The sequence below is a fragment of the Leopardus geoffroyi genome, chromosome A1 (assembly GCF_018350155.1).
Source record: "Leopardus geoffroyi isolate Oge1 chromosome A1, O.geoffroyi_Oge1_pat1.0, whole genome shotgun sequence".
Taxonomy (NCBI): Eukaryota; Metazoa; Chordata; class Mammalia; order Carnivora; family Felidae; genus Leopardus; species Leopardus geoffroyi.
Genome location: NC_059326.1, coordinates 155,857,234 through 155,885,000, shown reverse-complemented (window position 1 = coordinate 155,885,000; position 27,767 = coordinate 155,857,234). Strand labels below are relative to the sequence as shown.

Sequence of the window (27,767 nt, the reverse complement as noted above, 5' to 3'; positions counted from 1 at the left end):
GAAGCTAGTTTCCTAGCTAAATAGCCCAGATTTGACAATTAACACATATGTTTTTAAACTAAAACATTTTATGTCTAAAAACAACTGAGAGCTGGGGAGATCTTTTCCTGCCCTTTGCTCTCAGCACCATCATGATACTGTGAAGCACAGGCATGAGACATTTTGAACTTTTAGTATGATACTGCTTTGTTTACATAATTTCATCACTTCTCGTCATTCTCTGAGAAGTTTCTACACAAGATTTGAGCTCATAGCATGACATTTATTTTTAAACAGCGTAAGGCAGTTATCTCATCATATTGGTCTACAGAGGTATGACTTGTTGACTGTCTCATATTATACTTTATTTGCCATTACTGTGTCCGGTTTCTTGGGAGGAAAATTAAGTTGTGATTAAAGTTGGCAAATAGTTGTGATTTTAAAAACAAGGTCTTGTAGTGCCATATTTCAGGTTCTTACTATTTTTCTTCCTCAATACACATATTATAATGCAAAAACTTTAAGCCATTATGAATTTTTATATGTTTTATGTACACCAAAGGGTCACAGATGGTAGAAAGATTTGTTACCATGAGGTAGTGTAGCATTTTGTGATTATAAAATTAATCTGTCTCTAAATCTGTTTAAAGAGTTTTTGCCATCTAATGAGCAATATAAATTATTAATATTTTCATGTTCTTGGGGACATTCACAGCCATAATTTTACCAACACAGCTGTTTGACCTGGTGACATCATGTTTTGCATATTTTTGCATTTTAATGAGTTACTCATTTAAAAGGTTACAAAGAAACCATAACTCATAGGTAATTAAATTATTTAGCAGAAGAAGTATGAGGAGATCTTCTGACATAGGTCACTGTGGGAAGAGAAATTCATAGCTGTACTCAGTTGCACCTGTTTATTAGGAGGTAGATATGTATAGAAGCTTTCCCTTTAGATTATGAAATGATTTTACTCGTTGAAATATTTGAATGTATACAACACACAAGCACACACATACACACACACATGTCCAAGAAGTTCATTTTCATTGTGATGGAGTAAGTTTAACCGTTACTCTTAATAACAAACATAAACATAGTTTACCATTTAGGATTAACAATCTTTGAAAGTCTAGCTAGATTGGATTAACAAATATCTTATCATAATGCTTTCCTCTGTTTGTTTTTTCCTTTTCATATTCCTCTTTCTCTTGAAGAATAAAATGATTTCATATAGACCTTTTAGAGATTTATACTTAATTCTGATTTGGAATTTTCTATTAAATGGAAATATCTTAAAATGAAAGGTGACTCATAGGTATAGCACTGTGTCTATCACAGTACTTGGTTAATAGTAGGTGCTTATTAAATATTTGTAGTATGAAATCAGTGTTTAATGAATTACTGATTCAGTGAATACTTGGGATACTTGGGATCCTTCTTTATGTCCTCATGCTTGCAAGTGGACTCTAGAACCATAAGCAAAGCACTCAGTTTGTTTCTTGAAAAAACAAAAATGTTTTAAACATGTTTTAATTGGGGGAAGAAAGAAAAAGGTGGCATATCTGAAGATAAAATGATTTATGTACTATAGTTTTTAAGCAGATTTTAGGAGTAACTTGAAAACTAAGGCATATGTTTGCATGGTATATGATTGGATCAAAATGATAATATTTTGAAAGACCTCGAGCCTACCATCTATAACTATGATATTTACACAGCTTTATAATGGATTTTAATAGGAAGCTAGGAGAATATTGGACTTTCATTTAACCCTCTAAGGTATAAAGGCATAACTATCTTATCCTAAAAGATAAATTTGTCCATCTAGGTCTTCTTGGGACCATGCAATAGAGGAGTGTGTCTGTAAGACCCCTTATATCCACTTAGGGATTTGATCTGTCATTGGCTGGCAACAGTTGTAACTTGTTACTTTTTAGTTTAATGTGTAAATGCATGTCTCTGTGTGTGTGTGTGTGTGTGTGTGTGTGTGTGTGTGTGTATGTGGTTTTTTTTATGAGAATGAAAAGCAAAGAATATAAAAGATTTCCTAATGCTGCAGTATTAAATCACATTTATGTCCTTGATAATGAATGGCGAATGTTTTTTTATGAAGCTATTGTGGATATATGGAATGCTTTAATAAATAAATTATTGGTGATTAAGAGAAAAAAGTTGTGGTGTTTAAGCATCACAATGTTCTAGAACCTAGGAAAAGTTAGATACAAAACAGGCAATAATGTAGGTAAGTGCAAAGTGAATCTTTTAAAATAAATAGCACTTGGATGACCCGGGGTGTCAGAACCAGAGACAAGGGTGTGTGTTTGTCAATATATCCTTCATGTTTTACAGACTCCTAAGGGAACAAGGGAAGATACAATTTCACCTTTTCTGTGCCAAAACATTTTAATTATATCTTCTTCCAACTATAGCGGTTCAGTAACCAAGGAGCTGACATTGATGCATGTGTTGATAAAGCTGCAAACATTCAAAATGAGATTAACAAAGATTTTGAGCAAAGGGTGACAGCTAATTTTGCACAGTATTCTGCATCTGATTCAGGCCAGCATAATAATAGAATATTTTATAACTGTTTTGTTATTCAAAAGGACTTTTATGATGCATTTATATTTGTGGGTATCTTTGTATCATACTTAAAAATTATCTATCCTGTGGCTAAAACTATTTTCACATCTATGTTCAAATGCAGAAACAGTATTAAAGGGAAAAAGCTCTCATAAGTTGTGGGTTTTTGGGTTTTTTTGTTTTTGTTTTTTGTAATCATACTTTACCCTTAGCACTCTTTGCCTTTATGTTAAATGATCTTGAGCATACTAGTTCAGGAAGGTATGGAGATGGTGAACATATATTTTCTACTATTGCTTAGTATACATTAATAAAATGGCCAAGAAAAGTTATATTCAACTTATTTAATTAATAAAACTGTAGTTTCTTTATGTTCTTGAGCTCCTTTGAGCACATTTCAGTGTATTTCTTTTTCTTCTATTCTCTGCTTGAAGGCAGCTGACAGTCTTCTTTCACTTTTCTTTTTGTTTGTGAAATTTTCCTTTTTTTTTTTTTTTTTTTTTTTTTATCCACTCACTTCTCCATCTGCTTTCACTTTTGTTTGCTTGGGCCGTCTCTCATCCCAACTTGATAATGAGGAATGCAGTGTGACCCTGACCTCTATCAGCCCATGCATGACCTTCTGACTCTACCATATAACCTTTGACCTTCTCTTTGACAGCTTGATTAATTACCCTGTGTTATGATTTATGAGTAAGTGCTATGTAAAAATAATAGACAACAGGTGGTCCTCTGAAAACTTTTTGTGGCATGTTTTCTTTTACTGACTAACTTGATGAGCTATTTGAAGTTGGAAACTTACTAGAATAATCTGTGTTATGGTATTTTTATACCATGGAACACGACATTAGAATGTAGGGAGCTACAAGTTAAAACATGTTCATGACAAACATTTTACAAAATATTGGCTGTTACCTAAATGCACACTGGTAGGAAGCACAAAACGGAGTCAAGTGACATTTTAGGTGTTTCAGTCCCAGGTCACGTCTTGAGAAAATTGCTGAAATAATGGAGGGGGCATTTTTCAAGCAGTGCTGCAGCTCCAACAGCTATGTTTACTTTAACGCTTCACTAGTGACTTCTGATTGGTTGTCATGACCTCATCTCACTGTTGCACCTAGAATGTTGCAACAGTGACATAGACATACCCTTGTTGTGAAAAAGATGAGAATAAACACAACATACATCTTTCAGAAAAGATGAATGGGCAGTGGTTTGTCCATTTTAACCATGGGTAGATGTAGTTTATAGATAAAACACTTGGGTTTCATTTCCCTTGAGGATGAGCACCTTTTTTCTTTCAAACCAAGCAGATAGAATGCTGAACTTGAAAAATATGATTGATAAATCTGTGTAAAATGATCTTTTACAGAGCTTTGGCTGGACACCAAAACAGACAGTTCCACAGGTCAAAGGATTCTACTCTGGCCCCTGACCTCTTTGGTCACATGTGGCTTGCAGTATTGGCAGGTTAATATGCAGGGCTGAGTACTTGCACCTGATTTGTTATTTAACCAACCACAAGAGATTTGAAAAGATGTAGAATTTGCTCCTGTTTTCTATTTTCCTTATAACTGGTAATTAATAGGCAAATTAAGTTGGATAAATCTTAAGTTTTAGCAGGATTTCATTGGGGTCAAAGTACTTTCAGGTTTTGGTCAGGCATTTAAGAATGTTATCTATTTGTAGAATCTTCTTGACAAGTACCTTTCTATACTGATTTAATTTCTTTAGCAAGGTTTCCTCTTTGGTTCTTTGTGTTTGGCATCACCTATCTGTTTTAAACCTCTGACCTAAGCCATCATTTGTTGATTGAATGATAAATGGACTATTATTTATTAGTAAGTGCATCTATGGACTTCAAAGTAAAGGAGGCCTGGAGGCCTGTGTATTCTGTTTAAATCACAGCAAACCCTTGTACTGAATAAAATACTATGTCTAGCAATACAATTTTGAGGGTTTCTGAGTAAGATTCCGTGGCTTATACCTTATAAACACAGTTCTGAAAATGAAACTACAGTTATAGCTACAAAGGATAGAAAATGGAATGAGATAAATGAAAGAGATAAAGCTTACTTTTACCAATATCTGTCCTCTTGATCACTTTCTTGATCTTCTACTAGACTGTACACTCAAACATAAGAGTTAATTAACAACTTTATATATGCTTTGTCTCTTGAAATGTTGGATATTGGAATTGATTTGGGTAAATCATTATGCAAGATGCCAGAAGTCTTATTTATTTAGTTGTGGAATGTTAGATAATCATTTTCATCATTTTGTGTTGTTAAAGATGTTTCCATGGATGTTTGAAATGACCTGCCTTTTCATCTTATAGCATCTTAGCATGAATAATTAAATATAAAAGGAATACTTCAGTATAAAATGTTTAAGGTTGTAAGCATTTGTTATGGAAGCTTCTTTGTTAGAGTGGCAAATGCATAGTTCTTTTATGATATTATATTCATGTATATGTAATATATATTTCATAAAGTTTGGTAAAACTTTATGGGTACATTTGTTAAAGGTCAAAATAAGATCTCTTTTTTTAATTTCTGTGTGTATTGATTGAGTTTTAGGGAATAGGGAGAATTTTTTAAATGGCATTTATTCTGATTTTTTAAGACATAAATGGATAGGGCATTTAAAATAGCTAAATTGAACTATTGGTATGTTATGTGCCTTGTTTTACTTTGAGTATTTACTTTGGTACTTTGATTTCAATATATTAATGTTGACATGGCAAAAATCTCTGTACCTTTATTATATAAAGGAATTTTTGGACAGTATTTATATTGACAGAGAAAAGGAGGAAAAGATGAAGTTTCACTACACATCTGTGGTTACAGCATAAAAGTGGAGGAGTTTATTTTGTTCCTCCAATTTTCTGTTCCTCATGATAAAATGGTTATTAACGGTTTCTGTGAATATTGCATTAGTTAATTTATCAGGAAAATTTTAATTGAAAAATGTAAGTTTTTCACAGAATGGCAATTGAATTTGCAACAAAGGCATTTATTAAAATTAGCTTTCATTTCTGCAGAAAATATTCCTGAATACTTCTTGATTGTTATTCCATTAATTAAATTGGCGGTGTGAAATATCTAAATGATAAAATATTTTCTAAATAATTCAGGATTTAAAAAGAAGCATTCATTGTTTGAAATCTAAATGCTAAAAATTCTTTAATTGATTTATATAGTGGTGATTTAAAAATAGAATCATTTTTCATCAGTTGATGCCTCGGTGAAAAATTGACATTGTGTCTTTATAAAATTGGACAAATGAGTCATGTAATTTTCAGTTACATAATCAATAACTTAGACAAATACTACTTCTTTGATGATTTATGTGTATCTGCTTTTTATACTTATTTAGATAGGACACATCAAATTTCAGAGTTCATTTAAAATCAAGTAGGCACAATAATTTTTCAATCCATGATATCCAAAAATTGAAGTAAAATCAGGCTCAAATAAATATGGTATTATGAAAATAATGTGTCTAGTGGTGAAGTTAAAAACATAGGGCAAAATTTTATCATTCTAGGGACTGTAAATTTTGTCTAAAGAGTTTACCTTTATTTGGAATTTATTCATGGTACAAAGGTGATGCTCACATTCTATCAATTTATTAAAGTCCCACTTTGTTACACAGAGTTTGATGTTTTCATATTATCATTAAAATGCAGTCTATCACTATTTTCATTTCTAAGAGTTCAAGATTCTTTTTTAGGTTTGCCACTTGTAACTCATGTAAGTATGAGACACTGTGTGCGTGTGTGTATGCGTGTGCGTGCACGTGTTTGTGTGTGTGTGTGTGTGTGTGTGTGTGTGTGTTTAAAGTTCAATTCACTCAGAGAAGACAGGGAAGAAACATGACAGGAGACCACTTACTCACGGTACAGAATCTAGTAAGGAGGCAATTTTCTTTTTGGCCTATGGTGACCTTTTTTGACTATGTTCCTTACACCAGAAGACAGTGTATGAATGCCTCTATTTCACCCTGTTTAGCAGAGTGCAACAGTGTTCTTTAACTTACTTTTGGTGGGAGGAGAAGTTATAGCTGAAATTTGAGAAGGGCATGAAAAGTTGTAAGAGGCACAAGGAAGAGGGGTAGGAACTTCCTTCAAATGTGATTTTAATAACTAGTCAAGTGTGTCCAACTGTAGAAAATCACCAAGTGACAATCTGTCTACCTGACAGTGATCACAATGAATTACAAGACTTTTGAATAGCTATACAGATTAGAATAAAGCAGGATCAAATAAAATATCTTTTGTTGGTAAAACTTTGACTTCCCAGCTAAGACACTTCAAAACAAAACAAAACAAACAAAAAAAAAAAAACCCTTATTGTGCACTTTGATGTAGAACGCTTAAATTTTAAAATAGGTGAAGTATTTTATAACTTTTCATAAAACTTGTGTTTATATAAAAGTTTTATTTGAATATAGATTAAAGAATATGTGGTATTTTGTTAATCAGTTTGGTATGTGTTATTGTATAGTTTTCATATGTGTAAGACAACTATATCTTAATTAACAGTCCTATCACTAACATCACAACTTCAGTGAACTCCACAATCTACAAACCATATCATGGTTTTAGAAAATAATATCAACTGATTGAGTAAAAAAGAAGATTGAAAACTCCTAATGAAGTTTTTACGTAGATTGTGAAATTGACTATTAACAACACCAAGTCAAGTGCAGTGGTATAGTATATTTAAAAAATAAGATAATGGAGTCTGTGCTAATATTACTCTATTGTTAGTGTATCACTTTTTTTTTTAGGTCATCTTATGGTTGATTTGTCAAAAAACAAATTTTAAAGTTGAGGTAGTTCTACAGTTATAGTTTTGTAAAAAGTATATCATTTTCTTTTTCACTGAGGATGAGATTTTTTTAAATTTTACTTTCTATGGCTCTTACATGTTTTTATCATAATCTAATACCTTTCTAAAATAGGACCTTACAGGATTTTATAAGGCAAAATTGGGACATCCACAGTACAGAAGTGAATAGGAAATATAAGATATCAATGGCTTCACAAATTTATGTTGCACATGCTTGTCAGTGGAAATTGTTTATTCTTCTCTGTTTTCTTGTGGTTAGATTATTCCATCAGTTATAACTTAATATAAATACCAAAAGTTTTTTTAATTATAACCATAGAAATGTTTTCTTTGCTAGAATTGTCATACAGGAAAACATTTCTAAAACTTTAAAGAAGGTGTAAAAGCTCAGTAAGCTGTACTTTAAACTTTGGGACTTGTTTCCTGGAACTGGTCCCTAATAAAGAGAAATTCTTATGGTAGTTAAAAGTGAAAACATTTCAGGATTAAATAATTGCTTCCACACATTATAGTAAGACATTAGTTTATTTTGTTGTATGAAAGAAGAGAGGTGGAAAAAAATACAAGTTGCACAGGTAGACATTATATGTTTCTGCTATTAGAGACATGTAAATCTGTAGAATGTGTTAGATTAAATTTATGCCTTAATTGCTTATTCTTTCTTGAATTCAAGCAAATAAAAAATGCTCATTAAATTAATGTGCAATGTAAGGGAAACAAAATCTAACAAAATGTGGTCTGATATTTACCTTCACTTGCAAAGAGGCTATTTTCTCAAAATGGGTATTTAAAATTTAATGTGGTTTGAAAGCGTACTTGTTATTTGATTATTTATTTCAATTATTTGGGGGGTTCTGCAAGACCTGAAATACTTTTTAAAAAATGGAACCTTTATAATCTTTATGTTACAATTTTGTCTTTTTGTTCTTACCAGTAATCTCTGCTTATTTACATATACAATACAGGCAAACCATTTTAAACAACTTTTTGTTGGAAAAATTAAAACTATAGTCTTTTATAAAGAAATATTTTCATGAATATGCAACTATATTAAATCACTTTCTGTGAGATTTTACAGATTTTTTTGTGAATTGAGATGGTTTCTAAGATTAAATTCTGCTGCCTTCTTTGCTTTCAAAACAGGAAGGATATGGAGTAATAGTGCTGAATCCCAATGAAAACTATATTGAAGTAGAAAAGCCAAAGATACATGTACCGTCATCTTCTGATAGTTCAGATGAACCAGCAGAAAAACGGGAAAGAAAAGATAAAGTCTCTAAAGAAACAAAGAAACGACGTGATTTCTATGAAAAGTATCGTAACCCCCAAAGAGAAAAAGAAATGATGCAGCTCTATATCAGAGTAAGTAATAAGATTGTAACTTTCCTTCATTATTTCTTTTCCTTTATTTGTATTTTATTCGGATGAGTTTATTTGATTAAAAGAAACTAAATTCTTTAATTTTTAACCATTCATTTCCCATGGTTGTTAACTCGGATGAAATGTTTTCTTTTTTTGTCAGTGTTACAAAACATGTCATTCTTATTTCAGTGTGATATTTTATTGAAGTCTCAAAAGCAATTAATAATGCACTGTACAAAACATCAGTCTTCATCTTGGGTGGTAATGGTTTTAATGCATTGTTTTCCTATGAGCAACCATCCATCCACGGTGTTTCAGCTTAACTTCTGAAGGCAGATGGAGGGAGGTAGAGTAATTAATATCTTAATAAATATTTAAACTAGAATAGTTTAGGGATAGTGTAATGAGGGAACTCTCTCCTTTGCTCTTTTCTTACCCGGTGAACCTTTGCACTTTGTGATGCTAGCAGCATGGGATCGTTATAGTAGTGCTACCCAAGGAGTTCTAATTCGTAGGGGGAAAAAACAATTTTATTTGCACTTTGACACATTCTGCTTGATATACATACTGTGAATTGTATATTTGAGACAGATTTATGCAATTTTCAAAGCCTGCATTATGGGTCCTAGAAATATAATTTAATAGTAAAGCATGTCAGAAATGCTACTGTGTGAGTAAAGTAGTAAATTGATATGTTCTTTAAAAGTGAGCAATTCAGAACATTTAAACATAGACAAATTAACACTTTATAAATTATATTGTAAGATGGGAGTGAAGTTTCAAATTATTCAGTTTGAGCTATTTTTACATTTCCTTTAAAAGCTCACTAATAAAATATTTCATACCATCTTTAGCAGGAATAGATGACTTTCTAAGTTATTTTCTTCATTCTAGTTCGTGTCATAATCACTATACTTTTGGGAATTAAACTGTGCACATTCAAGACTATAGGTCAGTTTGTTGAGTAAGTTAGTGCAGTTAAGCAGTACAAAAGCAGCATATAAATTCTTAAGACCCAAAAAATGTATCCAGACCAAGAAACCCTAAAGTCCATCATACAGTGACTCACGTAAAAGTTAGTCACATTGCAGTATTTGCATTTCTGAAAAGCATCTCACTATTTAATATATTATTTGAAAAACAAAAACAGTGATTAGATTGGAATCAAGTGCTTGCTTGTTCTGATAGAGTTATGTTACCACTTTTCTTTCCTATGGCTGCATAATGGTCGTGATGTCACCTTCTTCTCTATCCGTTGTACTCAGCTTCCTAATTATATGATCCAGTCTGTCAACCACCATTTTAAGACAGTTAAAAAAAAAAAAATTCTGATATCCAGATTTCAAAAATGAATTGTAAAAGTTTTTGAAATCTACAAACCATTAAAAGTATTCACTTGCTTATGTAAAATGCAAAAAACAGTGATTTTGTGTATTAAGTTGTTTTTATTTTTTCTTAAACAGCTTCCTTTATTTGGCTATATGTATAGATTAAGCATCTATTTCTGACACCTGTATTGTGGGTTTCATATCCTCTGTTTTCTCTATCTCTTGTCAGCATTGCTTGGATATTTTTCTTTTGTTCTCTTGTGTGTGTGCATTTTTTGTTTGTTTTCAAATATATTTCATTTAAAACAGCCTCTATTTAGGAGCCCCAGTGGCCTAATGGATAAGGCATTGGCCTCCTAAAACAGCCTCTATTTTATATATATGTGTGTATATTAAAGGGAGAATTTTTTTTTAATTTTGCTTCATTTCTTAGATGTTATTTGAATTTATTTATTTTTTATTTAAATCCAACTTTGTTAACATACAGTGTAGTCTTGGCTTTAGGAGTAGAACCCAGTGATTCATATCTTAACATATGAGACCTAGTTCTCATCCCAAAAAGTGCCCTCCTTAATGCCCATCACCCATTTAGCCCATCTCCTCACCCAGCTCCCCTTCAGCAACCCTCACTCTGTTCTCTGTATTTAGGAGTCTCTTATGATGGTTTGCCTCCCTCTCTATTTTTATCTTATTTTTCCTTCCCTTCCTCTATGTTCATCTGTTGAGTTTCTCGAATTCCACATTTTGCTTCATTTTAAAGATCTCTCTTTCCCTTTGTTTTTTTTTTTTCTTTAATTCTTTTAGCTCTTTTACACTGCTGCCATTTTGTGCTTCTTATCGTGTCTTTTTCCTTCTTTCTTGTGCCATTTCACTCATCAGTCTCAGTTTCCATTGAAAGCACTTAAAGCAAAAACAGACTCATTTAGATAACACAACTATATACCTGATAGTCTTAGTTATGAGTGTCATTTTTCCTTAATAAATACCCTTTCTCTTAAAATCTTTTGGAATTGTGCAAAAAAGTAGAAGTGAGGTGGTACTCTTTAAACATACTTCTAGATGGTAAGGTGTGATCTTGTGTTGAGGAAGACAAGAACTGTTCGTGTTGTGTATGGTGGGTGAATTCTTAGGTAATTTTGATCCACTTAAGAAGTGATTTCTTCTTGTACACTCCTTCCCACTACATGTCTCCAAAAAGTGTAATTTTCAGGCACAGAGCATGGTATGTGATGGGGAAAATTAGCATTAATTTATATACTTCTTGGGGCACCTGGGTGGCTCAGTTGGTTAAGTGTCTGCCTTCGGCTCAAGTCATGATCTTGTGGTTTGTGAGTTCGAGCCCCACATTAGGCTCTCTGCTGTCAGCACAGAGCCCACTTCAGATCCTCTGTCCTCCTTTCTCTCTGTCACTGCCCCACTCGCTCTCTCTCTGAAAAATAAACTTTAAAAAAAAGATTTAACTTAAATACTTCTTACATTTTGAAATTGATTATTCATTGGAATAATCCCTTAAGGTAAGAGGATCAAATATTTTTATCTTTATTTTATAGTTAAGGAAACCGATGCACAGATGGCTCATTTTTGTCTAGGATCACATAACTAGTAAGTGGTAGAACTAAGTGTTGAAACCAGGACTTCTAATTATTGTAGATTCTTGCTCCCTTTCCTCTTTATCACATTGTTCTAACCAGTTGGAAACAAAATGTATACATGAAATATGAATTTTAAACCAATTTAATAGAAGCATGATATGATATACTAAATGACATCTGATGATTAATAGATTTTTGATCAGTTACTTAATAGATGCTATTAAATATTTATAAGCAACATATATAAAACATTTATATTATGTAAGTAACAAATATATGTAAATATATGTATGTGTATATATATATATTCTCTTTTAATAGGGTCACTAATATTGATCTAATTTTACATGAGAAGACTGTGAGTCAAAACTTAGTAATTTTTCCAAAATCTCATGACTTTGATTGTAAACTCCATGAGGGCAGGGACTTAGTTGTCTTTTGCTCACTGTTATATCCCCAGAGCTCAGAACAAAGTCTTCATAATAAATATTTGTAGAACAGAGCCTTCACAATAAATTTCTATTTGGTAAATAAGGTGGTGGAGTCAGGATTAAAATACCAATGTTTTTATTGGTCCAGCATCAATATATATCCAGCATCAATAAAGTATGCTACTTGATCTTCTGTAAGGAAACATTCAAACAAACCAAAGTAAACAAAATTATATTGTTGGTCACCTACCTCAGTCTATTAGCTGAGAATACATTACAAAAATTGATGATAAAAAGTCAGTTCCTCAATATTTATATGATACCTTGATCTGTATATTTTTATCTGAATATATAAAAGTGGGATATCCTGTTTTCTTTTTTAACTATATCATTAAGATAGTAAAATTATGGATGAAAATGGAAATACTTCATGCCAACCTACTGCGATTTCTGTTTTACACACTTGCTCATAAGAGTAGAGCCAAGTTGTTGTACTTGGTCTATGCTGCACACACTTTGTGCTTTATGGGAACTGTAACGTTGCTTCCTATTCTTTCCTCTCATCCAAATTCTGTCCATGTTGTAGTACCCAGCTGAAATCTCACCTTTTCATATCACCATAGTCAATAGTCTCCTTACTGTGACTCATAGATATTACTGTGAATGGTTAACTTATGTGGAATTTATCATGTGCTGTCTTGAGATATCTCTGTGTTTTTGTTTCATAATATTATCAATATTTATTTTTTTATGCCTTTCCTCTAGATCTCCCCATAATCCTAGAGATCTTTGAGCATGTTTTATAGGTCAATCCTTAAGAATAAACAGGTGTGAGCTAATTTTTACAGTAGTATAGAGCATACTATGAAGGAGTCAGGAACTGATAATAAACCCACTCACTGGAATCCATACCCCTGTAAGGAGAGCAGAGCAAAAAGACTAGGCCTTAGTCTAGGGACACCTAAATAAGGTGACTTGCAGCATAAATAGGGTTATTCTGGTATCAGACTGGATCATAAGAGGACAAGTACTCAGACTAAGGAAGATCAGTTAAAAGCACTGTACAGTATGTAGGTGGAATACAGGCAAAACTGACTGGATGCTGACCTATGTAATACTGAGTTAGAATTGCTTGAATATCTCTTCCCTAAGAGATGTAGCTGTGGGCTGTGGTGATAGGAAGTAAAGAAGAGAGATTAGACCCTGAAGGTTAAAAAAAAAAAAAAAAATGCTGGGAGTGGAAGAGGGAAAGAAATGACATGGCCAGAGAAGGAAAACTCCACATGTGAAAGAGACATTTACAGAATAAGACTCTTGGCATAGCCTGACATTACACATTGAAGATACTCAAATATTTATGGCTTGATTGCTTGTTGACATTGATCAAAAATCTCATCCCTTAACATGAGAGATATTTGGTGTCTAGTTTTCTGACGGTTTTTTTCGGCATTTACGTGAATTTTTGCAATTGTTCAGAAACAGTCAACTCATAAACTAACTGAAGCTTTCTTTTAAAAAATATGTTTTTGACACTCTGACTTGGGTTATGTTTAAAATATTGGTGAAGGCTGATAAATATCCCGTCTTCTCCTCTGTACCTGTTCTCTTCTGTGCTAATGCCACTGGAGCCATTTCTATCTTGTGTTTTAGCAACCAGATTTTATTTATATTACAGCCAATGATTGTATAATCTCTGGAACCATTTTACATTCCTAGTATATTTAAGTATTTGAATTTCTTTTTTCTGGAATCTAGTAAATAGCCAAAAACCTCACTTCAAGTTTTTGTAAATATCTAGTATTAACAGGCAGAAATAAAGTAGAATCCAGGCCTAAAACTTTAAGTTTAGCAAAGTATAATTTTATTTTATATACTCAATGAGTATAAATAGATATGACTAACTATTGGATTATGTAGCACGTTTCTGATGCATTAGAAGCAGAGCTTGAGAGATCAAAGTACTTACTGTTTCATGTGGCAACTTTCCTTAAGTATGAAATAATGTACTTTCTGGCATATATTATGGCTTATTAAGGGGATTGATTTGGTCTAGGCAATAAACATCATGTCAGACATGCCTGGCAGGAAAACCTGCTTAATATGTTTTGTAATAAGACGGAATTTTTTGTTCTCGAAAACATCTGCCAACTGAATTCAAGAGTGAAGACAGAAAATGTCATCAATTTAGTGGTAATCCTATAAATTTAGTTTCTTTCTGAGCAACACATAGCAAGATACACAAATTTCCCAGTGTTAATCACCACTGGTTATAGTACTTTGTAAAACGATGAAACAAAAACATTTTATTTTTATATAATGTGTTAATTAATTCATAATGAATTTTAATATTTCAACTGATAAAATTTTAACAAGCATCTTGCCAACAGATCATTTTTTAAAGCATCTGTTTTTTAATGTGTTGGGTTGAGAACTGAGTCAAATGGCTAAATATGTACATATATTCTTTTTAAAAACATATTTCTACCCCCATAATTATAGATATACTATTTTTTCTCCTTAGACCACCAGGGGCTGCTGCTGTTCATACTGCATATTGCTTTCCTCTGAAACTGAGTACCCCCGTCACACTGCATCTTTTCTCTCTTCCTTTTTTCCCTCCTTAGGCCCAAATCTTTTAATATATAACTGGAAAGGAAAAATAATAGGCTTAGCTAACAATTTAATAACCAATATAAGAGTTTATATTTTAAACATTTTCTACAGTCCAAGACATTTACATTTTTCCAAATGAACTTAAAACCAGTAGTCATTGAAGGCACACAGTGATACTAATTATTTTATTTCCTCTTCAGAGTGTCTGAAATAACTTTCAGAATCATCCCCTTTGCAGAGATATAGTCTGGAGATGAGATTAAATGTATAGAATCTGAATGACCTGATTTTGAATCCCAGTTTTCCATGTAATATAGTGTGATTTCAAGTAAGTTAATTTCCCTTTGCCTCAGTTTTTTGGTCTGAAAAGTGGAATCATAATAATACATGTAAAGTGAACATAGTTTCTGACACATAGTCTTGGGCCTTCAGGGTCAGTCAATAACATCCTGTCTTCTCTCAAGTTCAAAATCAACTCAGAAAGTATCCAATTCTCAGGGTTTCTAGCTTTTGAACCGTTCAGTACCTTGTACCAGAAATAATACCTCTGTCTTACCTTCCTGAGTTTGGAACCCAGTGAGCAAAATGACAAAAAATCAGACAAAAGGAGATCAAAACACCAGCTTTTTGGGACGCCTGAGTGATTAATGGGTTAAGCATCTGACTCTTGATTTCAGCTCAGGTCATGATCTCACAGTTTGTGAGTTTGAACCCTTCATCAGGCTCTGCACTGACAGTGTGGAGCCTGCTTAGGATTCTCTCTCTCCCTCTCTCTCTCTCTCTGCCCTTCTCTCATGTGTACTCTAGCTCAAAATAAAAAATAAACTTAAAAAAGAAACAAATACCAGCTTTACTAATTGATATAGTTCAAATGGAAGCTGTGGCTTAGATCTGTGACTAAATTTAGATTACCTAATATATTTCCCCCTGAAAAGAATTTTTACCCATTTTCCAAGCACCCCCACTTTGCCTTTCACATAATAGAAAACAAGCTGAAATGCATCCTTTTTGCAAGTAGATTTGAAAGATGCCCAGAAAGGCTGAGTTGAACATGCTGTTTTTTCTCCCAAATGTACTATATCAAGTAAGTCACTTCCCCTATGAGAGAGAGAGTGAAGGGTAGTGAAAGATATTGAGAATGCCACTCTAGGTGAATGTCTCCACCTGAAGCCAGGAGAGAAGTGGATCCCACCTGACAAAGTTAGCCCCTAATTAAAAGATCGCTTTTGGGGCGCCTGGGTGGCTCAGTCGGTTGAGCGACCAACTTGGTTTCCGCTCAGGTCATGATCTCATGATTCATAAGTTCAGGCCCCACATCGGGCTCGCTGCTGTCAGCCTGTCAGCTCGGAGCCCACTTCAGATCCTCTGTCTTCCTCTCTCTGCCCCTCCCCAACTTGTGCTCTTCCCCAAATAAATAAATATATTTTTAAAAGATCATTACTAGTTACACTTGCATTTTCTAACAAATATTATCATTAAATGTTCACTACAGATTACCTTAGTTTCTTTATTTTAAGATTTTTGTTTAGGGGCACCTGCGTGGCTCAGTCAGTCGAGCATCAGACTCTTGATTTGAGCCAGGTCATGATCTCCTGCTTTGTCCAGACTTGCTTTGGGTTCAGTGCTGATAGTGCAAAACCTGGTTGAGATTCTCACCCTCTCTCTGCCCCTCCCCCACACGTGCTGGTGTGCTCAGTGCATGCACACTCTCTGTGTCTGTCTCAAAAATAAATCAGTAAACTTAAATACATTAAATTCTTTTTAAAAAAAAGATTTTCATTTAAAGGGTAAACTGGATCAAACTGGATTATAGGAAAAGTAGCCACAAAATTGTTTCATTTTAAAGCACTTAAAGGGCCTTAATTCTGTTTTAATCATCAGAAATCAATCTTTATGTTTTCATGTTTCATGTTACCAAAGCCTAGTAAACGGTAGATTTTTAATAAATATTTGATGAATGAATATTTGAATAAATGCTTGCTTACATGAACCTACAAAGCAAAAGAGACAGACCTTTCACTATATCAATGTGCTCTTTGATATTGACTAGTATGATAGTTGAAAGAACTCTGATACTCTGTATGACTGACATATACTAACACTCAGAAAGTTAGTCCATTGTTCTATAAACCCACTTAACAACCCTGCAAGTCCACCATGCCATGGAGAAGATGGAGGAGTTTGTGTATGAGGTCTGGGAGGGACACTGGAGGGTCAACCCCTATGACGCACTCCCCGACTGGCTGAGTGACAATGACTACCTGCTACATGGCCACAGACCGCCAATGCCCTCCTTCCGGGCTTGCTTCAAGAGCATTTTCTGCATCCATACAGAAACTGGCAACATCTGGACCCATCTGCTTGGTTTTGTGCTGTTTCTCTTTTTTGGGAATCTTGACCATGCTGAGACCAAATATGTACTTCATGGCCCCTCTACAGGAGAAGGTGGTTTTGGAGATGTTCTTTTTGTGTGCAGTGCTCTGCCTCAGCTTCTCCTGGCTCTTTCACACCATCTGTTGTCATTCAGAGAAAGTCTCCCGGACTTTTTCCAAACTTGATTATTCAGGGATTGCCCTACTGATTATGGGGAGCTTTGTCCTCTGGCTTAAAGTCAGCAATGGGGCGCCTGGGTGGCGCAGTCGGTTAAGCGTCCGACTTCAGCCAGGTCACGATCTCGCTGTCTGTGAGTTCGAGCCCCGCATCAGGCTCTGGGCTGATGGCTCAGAGCCTGGAGCCTGTTTCCGATTCTGTGTCTCCCTCTCTCTCTGCCCCTCCCCCGTTCATGCTCTGTCTCTCTCTGTCCCAAAAATAAATAAACGTTGGAAAAAAAAAATTTTTTTTTTAAAAAATAAATAAAGTCAGCAAAATAATTAGATCTTTAGATTTAGAACAGAAATTACAGTTAAGACCAGAATTGTGCGTTTATCGGTTTTGTCTAGCCACTGGCCAATTTTGGTGAGGGATTCTGCTATAAATAGGATGTAGTGGAAAGAAAAAGAACTTCAGGATCAAAGAGAGGCATGTTGTAATCTTAATTCTTTGACAGGCTGTGATGTTAGACAAGTCACCTCTCTGAGCTTCAGTGTCTTCTTCTGTAAAGTAAGGATATCATAGCTAATAGGCTGTTGTAAGGAATAAATAAGGTAAATTAATGCTTATGAAATCAACCAGTGGGATATCTACTATTTGGTATATCCCGTTTTCTTTATCTTCCCTCCTTACCCTCTTTCTTTCCCTTGGGAAATATGGGAAGAATTATGGCCAAAAGAGGTCTTTTCCAATTGGTTTATAATCACTGCTTTTCAAACCTTTGGTCTCAGGACCCCTTTATATGCTTAAACATTATTAAGATCACTAAAGTGTTTTTGTCTACGTGGGTTATTATATCTATTCATATTTACAACAAAAAGAATTAAATTTGAAAAAGTATTTAAATATTTAAAAATAACAATGAGCCCACTAGATGATGACATAAATAACATACTTTTATGAGAAATGACTATATTTTTTAAAACAAACAAAAACACATAGAAGTGTGGCATTAAAAAAGTCTCTAATGTCTGGCTTAGTAGACAACAGCTGAATTCCACTTCTGTGTCTGCATTCACTCTCTTGTGATATGTTCCTTGTCAACATTTATGAAGAAAGTTCGGCCTCACACAGATATGCAATTATAAAAGGAGGGAGAATTTTAAAAACTTTTTCAGATAATTGTATATATTCTCCTTTGATGCTACGCCAACACTTAACAAGAAGTAGTTTCTTAAAGATTACTTACTGTATGAATCTAAAACACATGTGTAAGTATTTTGTACTGTTTTCATGAAAATTCATTGGTCTTTGTTGTACTTTGAATGGATCTTTTGCTTGTGAATGACTTTACAACATCATGTATTAGTCGTTTGGAAAATAATGTATCATTGAACCCTATAGATCTTCCAAATATTGACATATTTTATTAAGTAGTATCAAAAATTCCTTTCTAATATTATTAGAAAGGAATGCCATGTACCAGTGGTATCTGCAAAGATTTTAAGAATTGAAAAACTATTAAGCTTATCAGGGAGGATACAAGTTTCCCCAAATTTTAATTTTTAGCAAGAAAGTTCAATTTTTATCATTAGCAACAAGCACCATTTGTTGTTTTTTCTTCAACTATCAGGCTTATTTTGTTTATTTTCAAGAAAATGGTTTCCATATACCCAACCTGCATAATCATTGTTTGTTCATCAGTCTTACAAGTAAAAATCATCTTCTATTAAAAAGACAGCCACCTTAGCTCACAACTCAGTCCATTGCACAACTACTTTTCCTCTAGACTAACATAATTTGTTTTGCAGGTGCTTTATGTGTACCTTCTAGTTCACTCAGAATATTAAACAAACATATACTCTGGGGTGGAGATTTAATAAAAGTAATTTTACTGCTCCACCAACAATTTTTAAGTGAACTTGCTTCCACCCCCCCTCCCCCCTCAGTGTGTGGCAGTGAAGAATGCAATGACTGCTAGTATAGTTTGGTACCACTGCTGTGATCAGTGCTAAGTCACAGGCAGTTTTTCTCCATTGTTTTCTTCACTGTTAATGCAGATGCCAATACAGTGAAAAAGACACATAATGTTTTAGTATTATTATTTTTAATGTTTATTCATTTATTTTGAGAGAGAGAATGTGAGCCAGGGAGGGGCAATGGAAGGGAGAGGGAGAGAGAGAATCGCAAGCAGGCTCCACGCTGTCAGCACACAGCCCAGTGCAGGTTCGATCTCACGAACAGTGAGATCATGACCAGAGCCAAAATCAAGAATCAGTTAATAAAGCCCCCCAGGTGCCCCTGTCTTAGTATCATGTGGATCCCCTTAAACTCTCAGAAACCTCTAGAGGTTTGCAAAGCACATTTCTAGAAGCACTGGCCTACTTCTCTTTTTTGGAGTTGAATATACAGGCAACCAAACAAAGCAGTTTATAAGATTAAAATAACCATTTTTTAGTTGATACGTTAGGCAACATGAAAGTAGAACAATATGAGCAGCTATGCAATCTGAAATAGAGAAACTAGAACAGAGTACATCATTTCTTTCTTTTTTCTTTTCTTTTCTCTTCTTTCTTTCTTTCTTTTTTTTTTTTTTAAGACATTTGGGCCTATCCAGTTTTAACTCTTCTTATCTGGTCTCAGGGAGCACTATGTGTAGACTACTTCACCTGTTCTCCATCTTCTTCACCATCTTCATAGAAACTGAGATGTCAGTCCACATTGACCAGGCCATTGGAATTGGAGGACTCAGAATGTTTGTTTTCTTTTTCTACTGCTCGGGAACAGTAGAATAGAAGGCCCTGGAGAACCGCGTGCCCATTTTGGAGTTTAGCAACCTACTTTTCATTTCCCATTTCTTTCTTCTAAAATGGGTGGCCTCTTGCTTCCCAGGAGGGCTCAGATATTTAGCCTGCTTTCCAGTTGAGGTCTAATGTACTACCAAATTCTACTAGTTCTGCACTGGTTCTGTCTCCCTGTTTTATGTTTGCCTTCCTTTGCAGTATACTGACTCTATAATGGTTAAGAGCTGGGTGCTGGTGTCTGTCACATGTGTACAGGGTTTTACACATAATATTCACTCAATAAATACTAGTTATAATTATTGTAATATTCTTAGTTTATGATCCAAGTTCCACGTGTCCACAACTCTCCATTTCTGAAGCTATATTCTTCCTAGTTCTCCTAATTCAATTCTTCTTTCTTGCCTAAAGTTACATTTGACAGCAACTGTCTAAAATACAATTGGATTGGGGTGCCTGGGTGGCTCAGTTGGTTGAGTGTCTGACTTTGGCTCAGGTCATGATCTCACAGTTCATGGGTTTGAGCCCCACATCAGGCTCTGACCCTGCTTTGGATTCTGTACTCCCTCTCTCTCTGCCCCTCCCCTACTCACTCTCTCTCTCTCTCTCTTTCTCTCTCTCTCTCTCAAAAATAAACAAATAAATAAAGGATTCTGTGTCTCCCTCTCTCTCAATCTCATAAAGCAGGGATTGACCATGCTTCTATCAGGCTTTGAATGTGAATGGTGATTCTTGCATTTTCACAACTTGCAGCTCTTTTTGGGAAAGAGGGACAATTTAATACCCTCTGTGTCCTACTACCCCTCCCTTTCTGGCTGGGGCTTTGTGCATACATTTGTCTAGTTAGGAATAGTTGTTTGTTTCTTTGTGTAAACTTCACACCTGTCTCAGGTATTACCTTGACTTTACAGATATGTAAAATGAGACTCAGATGTAAATAGACTTACTCATGGTTGTATACCTAATAAGAGTAACTAAACCAAATTTTGAGGCGAGGTCTATTGGACTGCAAAGCCTATGTTTTTCCTACCACTACATTGCCAGTAGTGAACATTTTTTACAAGTGGCTCTCTAAGATTTCTCTGCATATACATAAAATATATACACATGAGTGACTGAATAAGTGGATCTCTCTTGAATTGCAAGGCAATTGCTGCGATGCAAGAGAAATAATATTCCCCACAATGCAATAGTTTATTCAAAGACTGCTGTTAGAGAGTTGCAGTGAGTGGATAGATTGAGTGTAGAATCTGGGACCCACCTTCTCTCCTCTGCAATAAGATACTGTCACGCTTTATTTTTGCCTGCACCCCAAACTGTCCATCTGGAATGTATGGGTTGTTTGACTGCAAAGGAGTTTGGTGTTATTGCAGGTGGGGATGAGAGAAAGCCTAAATCACCTTTATAATTGACTCAAAAGTGCTTTGTTTACTGTAGTTGACTTTTTTTTTTTTAACCCTCCCCTGATTTCACCTTGTCTGTAGGTTAAGTTTGCTTGATCTCAGCCGTCAGCATGTTGCTCCACTGTTGAGCCAGTCCAGTATTCACATCTGCATAGTATGGCTTTATCAGTGGATGTGAGCACCGCTGTGTGCATCTCTCATGTGTAGCATAGCGGGGCCATATAACAGGTTTACTGAGTGACTTGAATATTTACATTATAGACTCCTCTCATTTCAATTTGAATTATATATGTGCATTTGTAAACATTATGAAATTGTGTATTTAGATTTACTTGCTCAGAGCATGAAATTGCTGCCTAACATACTCTATGTATCAGTATCATCTCATACTCATATTAATTTTATTCATGGGGCGTCTGGGTACTTCAGTTGGTTAAGCATCCAGCTCTTGATTTCGGCTCAGGTCATGATTTCACGGTTTGTGAGTTCAAGTCCCGCATTGGGCTCCATGCTGACAGCATGGGGCCTTCTTGGGTTTCTGTCTCCCTCTCTCTCTGCTCCCTACCCACCATTAGCTCTCTCTCTCAAAAGAAAAAAAATTATTCTTAGCATTATTTTCATTATTTAATTTAGAAGAAAACATTGATTTTTTTCCTTGAAAATTAACAGATTATAAGCTGCAATTAGTGGCTTATTTAGAGATCCCATAAAAACAAAGATAAAGTTTGAATATGAATCTCAGTGGTCGTCATCTGCCAAGACTTTCCCTAATTTCTGTGGGTCCTAAAAATGATTCTTATACCTGAATCTGTTTTCCTAAAAACTTTAATATAGCTTCCAAATGCCCAATTTGGTGTTTGAAATTTCCCCCTGAAATTTCAGAAAATTTTCTCTTCCCCAGGAGGTGATAAAGAGATCACAGGCCTTTATCTTTCAGGATGCTATTATATTTGATAATTCTAAAATAGTTTGACATTTTTTAATAGTCACTATTTTTTATTTAGAAGTCTTTTAGACATTCTGGGCCGAAGTTTCATGTTTCTACTGAAGCAATAATAATACTCCATTTCCAGAGCTGCAAAATGGATAAACAATTTTTTTAATTGAACTGTCAGATAAAAATTAGCACTAGGATTTTATATTGTTAAATTAAATAAATCTATCAAAGGTAAAATCTCTTTTAGTCATTGAAAAGAAGAACTCGTTTTTGCGTTGTTGCTGTTCTAAATTTTTGGCAGTAAGGCATATTTTTTCCATATAAAAAGGAATGTGTCCAATTCATTCAGCCCACACTTGTTTACTATTGTATATAAAGAGTGCATTTAGGAAGAACATTACTTCTAGGAGAAGGATTCCACCAGAATATGTTGCCAAAAGATAGTATCTGAAACCTGGTAGGCATTTTTCAGAGACATACCAAGTTTGACTGGTTTACTTCTAGATGTAGATGAGGAAACTGAGATTAAGAGAAATTTGCTCAGAATTGCACTATTATTAGTGACAAAGGTATTTTGGGGATCTAGATTTTTCTATTTACCATTCTGGTTATTGAAATTTTTATATTAGAACTGAATTTCTTCCCCTCCATTTGTATTTGCAAGTAGCTTCTCTGGCCTTTGTCTCAGTATCTGACGGGATTGGGAGAGAAGAAAATGTGTGTGTGTGTGTGTGTGTGTGTGTGTGTGTGTGTGTGCGCGCGCGCATGCACGCATGTGTTATTAGACAGGGGTAGGGGATAGGTGGTCATTAAGTAATTTAGATTGCAACCTAAAAGTTAGTTGAAAACAGTATTCCTAACATAATCAATTTTAAGATCTAAAAGGAAGAATATAAATTTGAAAATCTTAGTGCATTATATGTGAATTATGATGTTAACTATACTTCATTTGCTCTTAATGTTCTTTGTTTCAATTTCACACAGGAGAGTGAAAAACTTCCCTCAGAATTCTTGTGCAGACTGCATATATAATAATGCCATCAAGTAAAAGCTATTATTTGTGCATATATAGCTCAGTCAATTGAAGATTGCTCAGATTATCATCTTTTTTCATTGATTTTAAAACCTTTTATCACATCTTAACATCTCTGAATTTGGGATGCATCTTAAAAATTAATGGCATATCATGGATTATTTGGTGACTTTTTTTCTCTTAATGGTACATAAAACAGTACTACCTTTCAAAATTGATGGTATTGTAGGTGGATGAAATATTGTATGAGACAGGGTGCTTCGTTGCACAATTGTAAGGGAACATAATTCTTATCCGGCACCCCTTGGGGTCATGCAGTACATAGACTGTGGCCTTACAGGGTAGCCCTAGTAGAGATGATGTGGAGATTTGTGACTCTTCTCACATTTTACCCCATATTTGATCCCATAAATTGAACAAAGACCACCTGCATACTGTTTGGCAACTAGTGACCCCTCAATAAATGTTTATTTATTTACTTACACAATATTGTAATCAGTTGTATCCTTTTATTTGCCAAAGCCGGTGGATAGCAGGTTCGATTCCCTCCTCCCCATTACTAGATGCAGTGTTACTAAGAAGAGGTAGACACCTAGATGGTAAACTTCGATGGTAAATCTGGGACGTAATGACTAAATGATTATGTTAAATAAAGAATTTAGTCCCTCGTCGTCTAGTTAGTCCTAATCATTTTTACTTTTAAAATTTATTTTGGTACTTTCAAGATGCCTAAAATAACTACTAGAATGATAAAAGTACAGTATCAGTTACAGGTTGTACTGTTTTAGAATACCTTCATTGATTTTATACCATCTCCCAAGTGCTAGATATTAAAAATAAAAAATGGGAGAAGAATAAAACATAATTTCTACTCAAGGCACATGAAATCAGCCAGCATTACAAGTCAAGATACCAGATGTATCTTGAAACTGAAGGAAATGTGTCCTGTTGAGTAGCACAGCTTTGATTGGACCTCTTCACATTTCAATTCATTTGAGCACTATTTAAAAATGTTGTGTCTGCCATAGCCCTTTGTGAGATATGTAGATGGAAAAGCCAGAATCCTTGTTCTCCAGGAACTCACATACAGTCTTGGGAGAGGCCAAAATATTCTTAAGTAATTCTGATATGAGGCAGATTGTAGTAAGTATTTTGAAGTAGTTATATGTTGCATTCTAGGCATACAAAAGAAAAATGTATCTTTCACAACTATTAATATAGCATCAGTAATAAAAGTCAGACACTTAAAAGAGATTTAATTGTAGACTACATTGAATTTAAAATTTAAGAATTACTCTATACATTTTCTTTATTAAATACAACTTATTGCAGTGAGAACCTCTATTTTTATGCAGATTGTTTATATAAATTCTTTTACATTATGTTATATAACGTGATTTTTTTTGTTGAGTATTATAAACCACTTAAAAAATTTGCCACTTTAAAAAAATTAATTTGGTGGATATTTTGACACATTCTGGAAATTGTAATATTTCAATTTTCACTAATGTAGTGATGTTTATTCTTGATATTTAAAATGATTTTGCCCTTTTAGCTCAAATGAAGCTAATTAAACATATAAGCAGCATTTCAAAACTTTTAGAACCATATAATGTCCCTTAAATAATTCTGTCCTTTTGTTTTTACCTCCTCCATCAAATGATTTCTGGTATATTCAGTTTATATCTGTGATGTATTCATTCACTCTTCAGGAGGAATAATGTAAGTTAATAATGCACCCTATCTTTTAATAAAGTTTTATAGATCATAAAACACTTTATTCTTTAGGAAATATAATGTGAAGTTGATAATTAGTAGTTTTCATTAAAAACCATTATTTCTATTAAGGTGTACATTTTCTTAATTGCTAATGATATTGATGTTTGTTAGTTCCTTCTTATGTGGGTTTAAATAGTTATTTTTGGCAAAAGATCTAACCAAGCAACTTCCTTCAAAAAGGATTAAAATGATGAACAAATTAATCTTTATGGGATTCTTTGAAGGTCCTGTTATACTGTAAATTAACTATTGGAGTATCTTTTATAAGGTAGTTTAAGTAGGAGAGTTTCTGAGGAGGTTACATTCTGATTTTAAAGTAATTGTGCTCATGCCCATCCACATGCCTTTTTCACACTCCCCCTTTCTAGTGACCCCAGGTTTAGTTTTTACTAAAAAAGGTTTAACATAAATTAATCCTTTTGTGGAAATATCATAAGCTTCATTTGGATAAAGATTCTGGGTTAATCATCTTTTTGTATCTTGTAGCACCTAACAAGTTGCCTTGAACATACATAATATTGAAAGGTTGTTGGATGACTTATTGGACTAAATGACTCTACTTTGAGATTTTATTTTACTTAGATAGTGGCCATAGGAAAACTGCTCTATTTTTCTCTCTCCCAATTTCTTGCCCCTCTTTTCTTCACTTGTTCCATTCTAGCACCACTGACCTCCCTGCTATTCTTGGATTATGCCAGACATACCCCTGCCTCTCACTCTCTGCATTGGCTGTTCACTCTGTCTGTAGTGTTTGCCCCCAAATATATGCAATGCTAACTTGTTGAAATCCTTTAAGTATTTTCTCCAATATCATCTCAATAGAGATATATACCTTCACTATCCTAGTTATAATTACAACCCACCCATTTCCCATTCTGTTTACCCAGCTCTACTTTTCCTTTTTTTATAACACTCATTACCTTCTGATCTATCATATAATTTACCTATCCATTAAATATTGTTTTATTGTCTGTCTCTCCTGTTAGATTGTAAGCTCCGGGAGGGCTGGTATTTTTATTTTGTCATTGAAATGCCCCAGGTTTTTAGTACAATGTCTGGCACAGAGTAGGTTCTGAGTCAATATTTGGAGATCAATCTATAGGCTGAAAGGTATTGTTTCATTTGGATTGTCATCTACTGGTAGGGATTGTCTTATCAATAGTTTATTGTACATGGTACCATTTTGAGAGTTAGTGTGCTACACATTGTTCTAAGCTCTTTGTATATATATCACATTTTATCTTTCATTAGCCCACTCTTCACTGTATTGGGAATTATTTGCTTATGTTTTTGTGCCTTGTACTTAATTAGGTATTTACTGTATCTTATTCATATTTGTATACACAGTGTCTGGTACATAGTGGGCACCCAAATATTTATTAAATGAAGATGTGAGTGATAAATGTTTTGACAAGTATAGCAAACTGACATTATAGGGAAATTCATAAAATGGAACCTAGTGACTCTAGTGACCAAATTAGAGAAAATATTTCTTTTAAAACTATAAAAACAAACCCTGAAAAGATGAAAAATTTTCAGAGGATAAATTTTAAAATATTTTAAAATGTATTTGAATAATAAGGAATGTGTCCCATTTATTTTAAGTGGTATTAAATCTTATTAATAGTTCGAATAACAATAGTCACCATTGAGCTAAAAGTATGCCACAAAACAGTTGCCTGTTAACCTGAGATATTTGAAAAAATTTGAAAGGTTAGTCATAAAAAATGCTATATTTAGAGGTCTAAACATGGTTTCTTTCTTGTTTAAGTAGCCTTCTGGCTTATTGCCCTGTATAATTCAGGGCACACTCATGTAGCCAGAGTAGTCCTGTAAAAAAGACAATGAAATGACCCCATCAAGTCCAGTCAGTAAGGAAAGCTGTATTCCCACTCTATATTCTAAGGAATTTTTGTCCTTGCAGGGCTTCCTTTGCTTTCTCACTCAGATTCACCCTGTCCTACATAATGAGAATGATCTGACTGCCTTTTTTGTGTTCAGCAGCTGCCCAAGATACTGCTTTCTCCAGAGCCGTAGCTATTTGCAAAGGGACCACCTCCCTGGTCAGAAGTGGGAGGTAGGAAGTGGATATTCTAGACTCATCTCTCCAGCCCTTACTTCTGGGGAGAAAATGAGGCAGTTACATTAAATATCCTAAGTTGATATATTAACATAATTCTCAAAATTAAGCCAGAAAGATTACCTAGTTAGCTTATAATTGTCATGTTCAGACATTTGGAATGAAACACTTCTTTCATAATATTCAGTTGAACACTTAAAAGTGGAACATTATGGAGAAGTATCTCATTATTGGACACTGTACAAGTTTCTATTCAGATTCTAAAGCATTCTTCACAAAGTCTTTTTTTTATTTTTTTGTTTCAGATTTTTATTTAAATTCTAGTTAATCACATATAGTATAATATTAGTTTCAGGAGTAGAATTTAGTGACTCATCACTTACACATAACACCCTGTGCTCTTCACAAGTGCCCTCCTTAATACCCATCACCCATTTAGCCCATCCCCCCACCCA

At 34.2% G+C, this 27,767-nt stretch overlaps 1 protein-coding gene across 14 annotated transcripts in view; it reads left to right on the top strand.

Annotated features, from left to right (window-relative positions):
- FAM172A (family with sequence similarity 172 member A) overlaps positions 1–27,767 on the top strand; it is a 441,861-nt gene that overhangs the window by 174,312 nt on the left and 239,782 nt on the right. For all 14 annotated transcript variants that reach the window (XM_045498232.1, XM_045498206.1, XM_045498178.1 and 11 more), the window contains one exon: positions 8,568–8,786. In XM_045498232.1, the coding sequence (XP_045354188.1) occupies positions 8,568–8,786 (219 nt within the window). The remainder of the gene's footprint in view (positions 1–8,567; positions 8,787–27,767) is intronic.